The sequence below is a fragment of the Vigna radiata genome, chromosome 10 (assembly GCF_000741045.1).
Source record: "Vigna radiata var. radiata cultivar VC1973A chromosome 10, Vradiata_ver6, whole genome shotgun sequence".
Lineage (NCBI taxonomy): Eukaryota > Viridiplantae > Streptophyta > Magnoliopsida > Fabales > Fabaceae > Vigna > Vigna radiata.
The window spans coordinates 1,484,578-1,497,115 of NC_028360.1; the positions used below are offsets into that span (position 1 = coordinate 1,484,578).

The 12,538-nt window shown below is 31.5% G+C and overlaps 1 protein-coding gene across 2 annotated transcripts; it reads right to left on the reverse strand.

The window, feature by feature from the left end:
* Window positions 1-1,768: 1,768 nt before the first annotated feature.
* Window positions 1,769-6,286, reverse strand: LOC106775934 (glucose-6-phosphate/phosphate translocator 1, chloroplastic). Of its 2 annotated transcripts, none has more exons than XM_014663190.2 (6): window positions 6,091-6,286; window positions 5,270-5,957; window positions 4,558-4,783; window positions 3,972-4,194; window positions 2,931-3,144; window positions 1,769-2,160 (listed from the first exon to the last, which is right to left on the reverse strand). In XM_014663190.2, the coding sequence occupies exons 2-6, from the start codon at window positions 5,774-5,776 to the stop codon at window positions 2,149-2,151; spliced, it is 1,182 nt and encodes a 393-aa protein (XP_014518676.1). In that variant the 5' UTR covers window positions 5,777-5,957; window positions 6,091-6,286; the 3' UTR covers window positions 1,769-2,148. The 2 variants fall into 2 exon arrangements, with proteins under 2 accessions (XP_014518676.1, XP_022642360.1); XM_022786639.1 differs by having other exon boundaries at window positions 6,198-6,214.
* Window positions 6,287-12,538: the final 6,252 nt, after the last annotated feature.

The window sequence follows — 12,538 nt, forward strand, 5'->3', positions numbered from 1 at the left end:
TGTCTCTTTACATTGTATGATTTTAATGCTTTTAAAGCATAAAATATAATGTGAAACAGTTTTATTAGATGTAATAGACGTTTGAATAAATTTGATTGGAATGATTATCCTATATATAGATATAAAATAATACTTAAAATAGTTTTTCTTATAAAACAATAGTCTCTCGAAATTTGTAAAAACAATTTAGCAAATCCAGATGTAAGAGATGTAACAATTTGAAAATAACACTTCTCAATTACCAACCTAAAAATTGAAGGCCCAGTGACTAAGTTACTGAAGGCTTTTACTTCCTGCACTCTCACAATTTCTTCTCAAATTTTCAAAATGGTTATTTTATTATCTTAAAAGTGATTTTCGAATTATACATTCTGAAATTTTTTGAAACAATATTTTTGGAAAATGAGTTTTTTGATATTTTCTCCTTCCCACAAAATTTTCAGAGTGAGTATTTTTCCTATTATTGTGGAGGTGCAGTTATTAATTGTGGAGGTACAGGAATGAATAGCCATTGTTGAATTGGAGAGGGTGAAAGACATTCTTGTCCAAGTTTAATTCTGGTTTGTATTGAATGAAATCTTATCCAGAAAATCCTTATATTAGAGGCTTCAATCACAGTAGCATCATCAGCAACAAACAAAATAGTGTTTGTTCTTCTTATCTATAATGCTTTTCCAATAACATTATTATTAACAACACCATTTCATGGAAGCTCAACTTCATCACTCAACTATGCTCATAGATTCTCTCTCATCAAACTGGTTCACCTCTCTCTCTCATTACTCTCCTTAGTTTTTGCTCTTACTTTTGCTTCTCTAATATGGAATTTCTTTATTTTTATTATAAAATGTTTTTAATCATGGTTATAAACCGTCAAAAATACACTCTAACAACTAAAATTTATATAATTTTGGTAAAGTGAATATAAGATAAGGCTTCTCTTGGAAAAATAAAACCGAATTTGAGAAATTTTAGACTGAACAGAAACATATTTTATCCAAATATTATATGAAACAGAGTACACTTAAATTATAAATACGTTTTATCTTTTTATTAAACTAAAATTTAATTTTCTGTGAAATTGTTATATCAAATTGAAAAAACACATTAATCTTATCATTTAGGCTCTGATTTCAGTTTCTAATTAACTACTTAAGAAACTTACCATTTTGTTTTAATAATATTTATCCCTTAACTAACCTCACGTTATTTATTTTACCTCTTACACTTTCTTTTAAACTTTTTTATAAAACTTGACCTTTAAACACGAATTTTGAAATAGAAACTATACAAAATTAAAGAATAAACTAATATAAAGTAATATATAAACATATTGTAATTTTTCCTTTATCATTAATTAAACAACTAAGTTCATTGAACATTCTAAGGACTTTCACTTTTTAGATAAAGATTAACTTCAAAAGATCCAATTACACCATTATCAAAAACAACTATAAAAGACAAACAAAAAAATGATATAGTTGTGAAATATAATTGATGATGAAATAATGAAGCACTCTATATCCCTAACAACCTCAAATATACCCCACTTCAGGAATCAATGTTCGAATATTCTCTTATTAATTATTTTATGAATTAGGTTTCAAATATGAACAATGAACAATGAACACAGACATGAAGAATGAGAACATGTCCTTTAGAAAAGTGAAGAGTCACTTTCTCACTACAGAAAGCAAACAACCATCACATGGAAAGGGTCAAAGGACATAGAAATGGAAGGACCATAATGCACCTCTCAACTTGCATATTCACTCACAACATCAAACATTTATATATTCTGACACTCAAAATTCATCATGGAATTCATCACATTATTGCATGCTCCTTACAGAAAACAATGTTTTGAGAGATTATTCTCAAAAACATTTATTTCAAATCGTAGGCATTTCAGAAATTGAAAAAAAAAAAATAAAACTCTACCTAATAATAACAATAATCTGTATTATAATAATGTTTCCTCAGCAGCATCATTCTTATTATTATATCTATCTACAGATGGACTGACAGCCAGAGCATACTCTTGCAAAAATCCAGCAGTGACACATTCCAAATTTAACTTTCTTGTCCCTGGTTGAGCATGAAGAACAGTAACAAACAAATCCATAGAGGAATCTTAGTCCACCAAATCTATTGTTTTGCCTGCAGGAAACACAAGAATATGAAATAAGTATACCTACCAAACAAAATCATTATTTCTGAATTTGTTTATCTTAAAGAAACTGGTAATCTAATTGTTATTCTCTTTTGTCTTTAACCTTTTTTTTTCTCAATTTTCTAAGATTCCCACCCACCTGACAGATATTTTCAAGGAACATGCCAAAGATGCTTTCATTAGAAGCCTCATTGTGAAGGTATGAACCAAAAAGCATGTGCAAAAGTATATGGTGTGGACAACTTTGGTAAGTCTACAAGGTAAGCTAACTTATGTTGAAAATTGACTTTGAAAAGAAGTTGTATAGGTAGGTTCAATGTAAGAACCAAAGGAGTTAGGTGGCAATTCAAGAGGCTACTCAACAATAAAACTTGGATCACCTAACTTCAGCAAAATATCATTCATTAGATTGGAAGGTAAAAACATTCATAACCAACTCCACCCTATGAACCATGTTTTTTTCTCCATGGTAAACTCTCACCTAATCATAACTGTTCATGGTTACACAAAAACCCTTTTAAAATTTGACAGTTTGCAGATCAGACAAAATAACAATGCAAAGGGTTCAAGTTCACATAAATGACTATCAACAATCAACCTAAACACATTCTCTCTCTAATGGACCCTTGGTCCAGTATAATAGGTAACACAACGTGTGTTTGATGTTTCAAATATTTTTCTTTTGGTGGTAAAAATATCGCCTGCCAAATAAACAATGATAAACATAACACATTAAAAAGTGAAGAACAGAAAATACCTGTGAATATAAGAAGGTTCCAAGGATAGCAATAGCGGCACCAAGAGCATTAACAGGTTGAACTGGAGTGTGGAAGATAATAATCGAAGACACTATGACAGATATACGTTTCATGGTGTTTCCAATGCTAAATGTTAAGGGAGAGATCTCATCCAGAGACATGTATGACACTTGATTGTATAAGTGATAGAATACACTTTGAGCTGCTACCCACCTGTCGTGTACAATTACCAACCAAAAATTTAGTCATAATATTGAGAGCAGAAGCTTGTGATCACAAGACAAAGAGCACAAACAAGAGACAGCTCAATCAGAATGAAGAAATTGAAGTCAGATGTTTGGTTAAAATGTTAAAACTAAACTTTACAAAAGGTGATAGCTGTTCTTCAGATTACAACAACAAAAAGAAAGTCAGGTATTTGATAATCAGTACATTGCTCAGCACAGAGGATCTATCAACCCACAGTCTTAAATTAGCATAGGGACATGATCATCAATTAGTGGCAGAAAAGACTAAGGAAGTTGACATTGGTGTCTTCTATCCAAGAGTAAATGTTCTTATGCATTCTATATATACATTGAGTCTCTGAAGTTAGTTTATATTTTCAACCAAGGTATAAATATGCAAGCCAACTGAATAAAGCATTTAATGCAGAATCTCCAACACTGGGAGAGATCCAAATATCCCAGTCACTTCAAAATTACAAACTATCAAGTTGACCCCGAACAGCTACAAAACATTCAACTGTATTAACAATAAAGATGATGAAAAGGACAGTATTCTAAATAACTACCAACTATTCAAGTCATCTTCAGATTGATGGTCAGGAATTGGGACCAGGAACACCACCTTTCCCCATACTGTTGTTAAATATGTCACTCAAAAACAAATGAACTTTGAACACTAACCATATATTATGAAAAATTCAACATATCACCTAAGAGCATGGAAAATAGAGATGAATAGGAATAGAGATGAGTGTGAACATGATAACAACACAAAAGGGATAACATTACGGTATGCAGTCTTCTTGAAATTACCATATGAGTTGGTTTCCAATCTGAGAGATCGATGTTTTCCATCCGGCAATCCACATCTGTGGTCCTTCCACGGCAATTGCAAAGGGTGTGAGAATTGCAAGGGACAAAATAGATAAACAAGCATAGTAATTCATTCCACTGACAGACTTTCCCTTCATTCCCTTTTTTGAAAATATATTACGGAATACAAATGCCAAATTCGATATCATAGCACCCATGAAACCTGAAAAAGAATGATGAAAATAAAGTCAGAAGAGTGAAGAGCTACTTGCAGCAAACATTACAACAAGGTCATTTCAGCTCAAATAGAAGACCTCTAATGACACCATTACTCAAGTTAATCATAAACAAATTACCCTTGCTCTTGAGAGATAAACTCAAGCAAGAATAGACAACAAAGTGTAGTAAAGGCCAGTTCTCTATCAATAAAAGAAAAAAGTAACAGCTAAAACATAACCAAATTTTGACAGGTTATCTTTTTCCTAGTCAAATTCCGAATCAGTTTATGATCTTATCTCCATCTTATTACCGTGCTTAACAACAATTTTAAGGACAAACAAGATCCTTCAAAGGAAAAATTCATTACCAGTCATGTTGAAATTGAGTTCAGTCACGGCTGCAAGTGCACATCCACCAATGATCGGAAGTAAAGACAGATAGACTGGCACGGGGAAAGTCTCACCCAAGAGAAATCTTGAAACCAGAACACTAAAAGCAGGCTCACCACTCTTGATTATATGTGTAAATGATACCGCAACTTTTGACATACTAACAGTTGCTGCCACATGTCCTATTGTATGTGCAACGGCAACCTGAAGGACAAACAAAACAAGAACTAAGTTCTCCATCCCTCCAAAATGATTACTAAATAAATAAAGAAAGAAAGAAAGGAGGGTGGCTAAATTGATCCATAACTTTTTTGAAACAATTATTCAGGCATAGCAAAAATTTAAAGGATTTTATAGGGTGGATGAAGAAACTTTGCTGATTGTCCAGCTAAGGTAAAATCACTTTTTCAAAACTAGAAAATTGTTATAATTGATAAACCAAAGATCTTAAAATTAATTCAGTCCAATTCAGCCGCAAGGTTTGATAGGAACATACTCAATTTTCTCTACTTTGTACGTTTCTGGAGTTAACCAACATAGACATCCAGATATGTGTCCAAAATTGTAAAAAAGAAAAACATTTTTTTCCCAGAACAAAAAACACATGAGCAAACAAAACAAAGCTTTCACTTCCTTACATCAATTTTTTTTCCTCAAGAAACAAACAAACAAAACCAATTCGATACTTACAGGAAACAAAGACTTCCAAAACTCAGGATCAGTCTTGGGGGCTTCTGCAATCCCAGTGGCCCAAGAGATCAACATCATGAGAGACCCACATGCAAGTGAGAGAGTTGAAGTCAGCCACGGGAAGGGGTAGGCATTCAACACCTTCTTGTTATAAATATTAAACACCACATTCAGAGCCCACCAGGTTGCAAAATATATGCCAATCTTCACCTTCTTTGAAGCCTCTGATGGTGTGTTTGTAGCCTCAACCTCTGATCTGTCTGCCTCATAGGCCTCGCACTTCACCAAATCACCCTTTCCACCACTCTTCACTGAAGAGAAATTTGCACCACCAAGAGAAGAAGCAATGTGCAGTGGCTTATGCACTGAAACCAGAGATCCATGTCCCTTTTCCCTTGCCAAAGAAGGCAAAAACGACCGTGCCTTAACTGGGGTTGCATGTCTTTGCCTCAAAAGAAGATCAGAACCACTGATCCCCACAACAGGCTGTCTCAAGGAAGAAATCATTGTAAAGGGCAGGCTCAAAATTCAAACTTTTCTGACAGAACCCTGTGGGGTGCTGAAAATTTTCAAGGAGAAAAGAAACAAAGATCAAATCAGAGACACTCTTTATCTATGAGAGTGTGTCTAGGCTTTGATCTTCTGCCCTCTGAGATCTTGAAAGGTTAATTTATGTCAAACCAAAACCCTGCAAAACAATAATAACAAGAATAATAATAATTACAATATAAAAACAAATATTTTTAACAGAAAATTCAAGACAAAACTCAAAAGCATAGAAGAAAAACAAAAGGAAAGGGAATGATTCCTTGGAATCTTACCTTCCAATGAATTGGAAAATGTAAAAAAGCAATGTGTTTTTGGTCAAATGATGTTGGCTTATGGTGTTGTTGCGTATAAATAATAAAAAAAAAGTTGAGAAAAATACTGTATTTGTGGGGTTTGGTGGCGGAAACGTGACCGAGGGTCAGTGTTCTTACTTCCTTCCTTCTCTCTCGGGCTTGATGATGGCTTTGAATCAAAACACGAAATATACAAAGTTAACAGCTTTGAAATTTCAGTCCAATTTGGAAAAATTCTTTAAAATGACATAAATTACTTTATTATTTAAACATGTTTTACTAATGTAAATATCATATATCTTTAATCTATATAAAAAAATAACTATTTCTACTTTTAAATCTCTTCATATTTTCTTAATCTTTATCATTGATATATAGTCAGTTAAAATAAAAATATGAATTAATATTATTAACGTAACCAACTTTTCAAATCAAGAAATTTTTAACACACATTTTAGTTGAGTAAAATATTTATTATTTAATATAAACAGAATAACTTTACAGGCTATTTTTCCGTTTTCATTTCACTTTAAATATGGTATTATATTTAAAACTAATTATATTTTACTGATAACTTATAAGTTATTTTGTTAATTTTGATATAATAATAATTAAAGATAAATTTCTTTTTAATATATTACCAGTCGATGACATGTGTCCACCACTTTTATGATATTAAAAAGATAATAAAATATTATTGTTATCATTATAATTATAAAATTAAGTTAAATAATTTGTATAATTTTATTGTAAAAGAAGGTAGTTCCATAATTAAAAATATTGTTAAATTTAAAAGAATAATAATTATTTTAATTTTAAAAAAATTTGTTTAAAGAATTAAATTAATTAAAAAATAAATGTAGATACCGAAAAGAAAATCCTTTGTAGGTATACATAAACAGAAATTTCATTTAAAGATAAAAGCAATGATCCATGTTTTTTAATTGTTTTTAATAGATAATTACAATATATGATGGTTATATTTTCCCACTTATATTTTAATATATAAAAATTACGTCTATTATAAAAATATATTATTATTATTATTATTTTTTCTTCTCCTACCCTTATAAAATTTAAAGTTAGTATAAAATAATTAGTTTAAATATACTTTAAGTTCAAGTAATTTTTTTTTAATTTTACTTTCTATAAATATTGTGTGATTGCTAAATCTATTTTAGTATTTTATTAATTCTTATTATTAAATAAAAGGAACTTAGTACAAAATTATGAAATATTAATTAAAATACACTTAATTTATAAGTTAACTTGATCAATATAAAAGTATTTGATAAATTATATTAAAGTAATTCATTATATTTTAATATGTTTTTCATTATTTTTTATTTGTTTTTATCTATTTTCAAATTTATTGAGATTGATATCTTTTTTTCTCACTCATATATTAATACTCTTGTCATCTCTTCAATGTTGATAAATTAAAATTACAAATAATATATTTAAGGGTTAAATATGTTTTTCGTCCCTTAAACTTTCAGTGAAAATTGGAATTAGTTCCTCTTTAAAACTTTGGCCTAATTTATTTAATGTTTCAAGCACGTTTTATGATAGCATTTAGGTTGTTTACACTGTTTGACCTATTTTTGCTTCAATGTTAACTGAAAAACGCGTTTGAAACATCAAAAAGTTAGCAAAATTTGGTTAAAAAGACTAAATTCATACATTTCTAGAGTTGACGGACTAAATTAGACAAAAGTTTTGAAGAGTGACTAATTCCAATTTTCATTGAAAGTTAAGGGACGAAAAACATATTTAACCCTGTATTTTATCAAGAAACACAAATTTTGTTTATACAGTAAAAATTATATAATTGTATTCAAGACACATTATATTATCAACTAATTCATCGATTAGTTCTATCGGAATAAGATTTATAAGTTAATTATTAAATGTGTTGGATATATTTATCTAGAAAACTTATTTTGGAAACTCCTAATTTAAGTTTACTATAAATTTTTCAGCTAGTTTCTACCATATAATTTATAATTTATTTAATTTCTAATTGCTATTTTTTATGAGAATGATTGAAACTCTAAAATAATTTTTTGAGGGTTTGAAAGTTTCTTCCTACTCATGTATAAGAAAGTTTTTATACAAATTACATGGTAAATAAAGTAAGTCTAAACACAATATAATGATGATAAATAGGATAATCCTAGACACAATATAATGATGATAAATAGGGTAAATATTTTAATACTCTTCCTCAAGTTGAAGCATACAAATTGTATGTACCAAACTTGAAACAAGGGATAAAGAATCCGAAGAAGAAACTATAAACCCTAGTGACTATCAAAAGGGTTTCGTCTAGAAACACGGTTTGAAGGGGTAGAATGGAGAAAGGAGAGGCTGGCGACCGCTATGAAGGTGGCGTGATGGCGTTCTGGCAAGCAGACGGTGACACGTGAGCAGCACACATCTGTTCGTGGCACACAAAGATGTTGTGTGTGGCAGCGCCTGAAGGAGAACAGAGCTTTGACACCAGTGGGGTTGGTTTTCGCTCGAAGAGGAGAACCAGATCTAGTGTTCGCCAGACGAAAATGTGATGGTGGCCAGGGAACAACGTCGGAATGGTAGGGAACAGAGGTTAATGGTGACAAAATTCAGTGGACAACTTCTCACAGTGACAAAACAATTTTAGATGATGGTGGGCAATGGCAAACAACATCAAACAACGACAAACAATGTCGAACAATTACGAACAACAACTGGGGTTTAGAGACTAGACAAAAACCAGTGTGGGATCGACCCTTGAGATTGAAACTCTAAAATAATTCTCGAGGCTTGAACGATCCCTCTCACTCTCACTCTATATATAAGAAAGTTTTGATACAAATTACATGATATATAGAGTAACCCTAGACACAATATAATGATTATAAATAAGATAACCCTAGACATAATATAATGATGATAAATACGGTAAATATTCTAACAATTATAATTATAAAAGTAAATTTAAATAGTTTTATAATTTTATTGTAGATAATTTATAGTTTTAGTGTTTTGAATTACTCTTAATTATCCAAAAATAAATTAATGTTTTTAAACAAGTAAAAATAAATAACTCTCTTAGAGAGGATATGATAAAAACAATATAAATCTGAAAGACTTGTTACAAAGAAGTAATCTCATAGCTAGACTACGGTAGAAAAGGCTTTTAACGTCTGTTATTTTGGGCTTTTGGCATCTGATCCCGCCCCGACGTCATATGAGTGACCTCAATTGGACGCCAGATCCTTTAAAGGATGTAACTAGACGTCGGGTATGCCTTATCAGACGTTAATAAAGATGTCAGGTATGCCTATCAGACGTTAATAAAGACGTCGGATATGCCTCCCATCCAACGTCTTAAGCACTAAGCAACCAGTGTTTTATTGGATACAAACAAAGTCCCACATCAGAAAAAAAAATAAGAGATGAACATGTCTTTATATACACATAAGATACCTCAATTGATAAGAGGCCTTTTGGAGTGGTACCAAAAGCAAATCCATGAGGGCTTGGCCTAAAGCGGACAATATCTTATCAAATGTGGAGACTTATGTGTATGTGTGAGTATTGAACCCCTCCCTACATGTTTCGCATTGAGCCGCAAATTGCTAGACTGTCACTGGGAAGAATATGACATCTGACAATGCATTGACCGACGTCAATAGACGTTGGACATTCACTAACTGACGTCTAGTGCGTGTTTTTTTTAAATTAATTTATTTTTACAATAAAAAACACCTGAAAAATAGAAAATGATCCCATCACATCATAATATAATATATTATATGCGTTTGAAGTTAACAAGATAATAAACAATCTAAAAAACAATCCAAAACTTAAATTATCAAAACTTAAACTTAAACTAAAGCTAATTAATGTTCAACAACAATAAAAGTCTTCCTAAAGGCATGGGCATGGGTCCTAAGTGTTGAGATTGTTGACAACACAAACTCTATATCAAACTGGTTTTTGATGATGACAACTCAGTGCGTAATAACAATGCATATGTTCCAGTATTGCATGTTCTTATTCTGTAATGTTTATCATATCTGTTGAACATGTTTTTGATTGAATTACATTGTATGTTCGTATGCTTGATTGAGTGTTATATTTGTGGAACATGCTTGTATTGAAATGTGAGATAAAATGTTTTTAATCATTACACATTTCTGAAAGAAAAGATCACAGGCACCTTTTGAACTTATATGTGTTGTGACAAAGTTCTAGTTCAGTCGACTACATTATTAATGGATTCGACTATGCTAAAATCTTTGTACAGATTTTGTGAACATGTGCTATGTGAGATTTTAAGATGAAAAGAATTTCAAAGTGTTTTTTCATGTGTCAGTCGACATTGTGATAAGCATATTCGACGGTGCTGTTGTTTTGTTTGAAATTCTATTAAGCCTACAAGCTCCAACGACTATATTTTTAAAAGTTAGTTAAAATTGTATGACTTGGTCAACTGTATTAAACGAGTCTTGATTCTGTTGACCGAGGAGCCTTTATGTTGACTGTCTGTTATAACTGTTTTAGTACAGTCGACTCCATTAGTAGGCTATTCGACTATGAATCAATCTGATGAAATAGAAAACTATAGATAGATAGAACACGAATTGTTCTTTGTGATTTAACATTTTCACTTTCTTGTTTCAGATTGAATTCGTTAGAAGCTCCAAGAATTCTCCAAGAAGACGGTGGTGATCTTGCTTGAGAGAAATTCGAAAGGAGAACTCATCGTTCTCACTGTTTGATCAATATCTGCACAGAAAGGTGCTTTTGGGTTGATCGTGATAGGCTTGGCATCCTGCGAAAGACTGCTAGTTTTTAACTGAAGGCTTGGCAACCTGTGAAGTCTGCTGTTATAGGCTTGACATCCTGTGAAGAGTGCTGGTGACACGTTGAGGATTGTTCGACGTAGGTGCAGATTGCAGGAGAGGGGATTCTTGCTGCAATTCTGGTTTTGTGTGTGCAGCTATATTTGGTTTTGGGTTAGAGAGGAAATTTATATTTTTGCGCGGTGCTTCTATAAATTCCTTGTTGTAAAATCCGCAACCATTATAGTGCATTTGCTTCCTGGGTTGGAAGGACACTGGATGTATGCATTGTTGGCCGAACCAGTATAAACACAGTGTTTGAATTTTCTGATCCCTACACTCTTTATTTTCCAGTCGACTATATCTGCTAGGCAGTCAACTGCGTTTTTCGGCTACATTACATTTTCAATAACTTGCATTTCAAGGAAAGATCAAAAGCTTTGAATTTTTCATACCAAGATTGCGAAAAGATTTTAATTTTGAATTAACACCAATTCACCCCCCCTTCTTGGTGTATAAAGAAGCCTACCTGTTTCATAACACTAAGTTCATCTCTGCAGAAGATAAGTTGTTCACTCTTGTCTTATCTTTTTAATTGTCTCCTCTGGTATATGAGATGTATTCTTGAAGAGCTGCAAAATGAAGAAAAATTCATTATGTTTACATATGTTCAAAAATGAATTTGATTTGTAATGTATTGAAGGTAAGCATCATTACCTTAATCCATTCATCTATAGTGCCAGCTCGAATTATGGTTTTAATCCAAAACATGACATAGTAGCCACATTCCTATGAATCTAGCTGCTTGTTACACTAAAATAACAAACTAAATAGTCAAACATTTAGATCATTCAATAACAGAAAATGAATAAGATGGTCACATATGCCAAGTCCAAACGGTATAAGTTCTCATTATACCGAACATGAATAGATGGTCACACATATTGCCTAAGTCTTGGAGTATTTGATTAAGACAACGAACACAAGGACAAAAATATGTCTCGTTCACAGACTTTGCATTTTGTTAAACATATTGCAAGAACTATGAAACACCCTTTTCATATTATTCACTGATGCGACATTCAATCATCCAACTTTGATCCATACTATGTTCGTAACATACTTCATTAGTGTCAATTTTTTGACTCTCATAAGGTTAGGCCCTACCCATTTAGAAAAATTATTTTTCATAATTTGCTAAGACACGTGCAAAGAAGTCTAACATGATAAATTTGATAAGATTTAGGCATCATTTTGCATTGGTCTCCGAAATACACGAAATGATAGTGTTAGGGATGAGCACAATCAAATATGAATATGGAGAACAACACAAATAATCTGAATCAAAATTTTATCAATCTTATGCATAAACTCCAACGTACATGTTATAGCAAATTATGAAAAAATAATTTTCCCTAACTATCCGATCGGACAATTCAAAATTTAATGCAAACGATTAAAAGATTAATCATTTTTGTTAAATCTCAAACGAGAACTAAATTTCACTCAATGAATTCATACTTATAATATATTCAAAATTAACTCAGCAATATATTATGAAAATTCAATCTAAAAAGTTAACTTAACATGTTAAT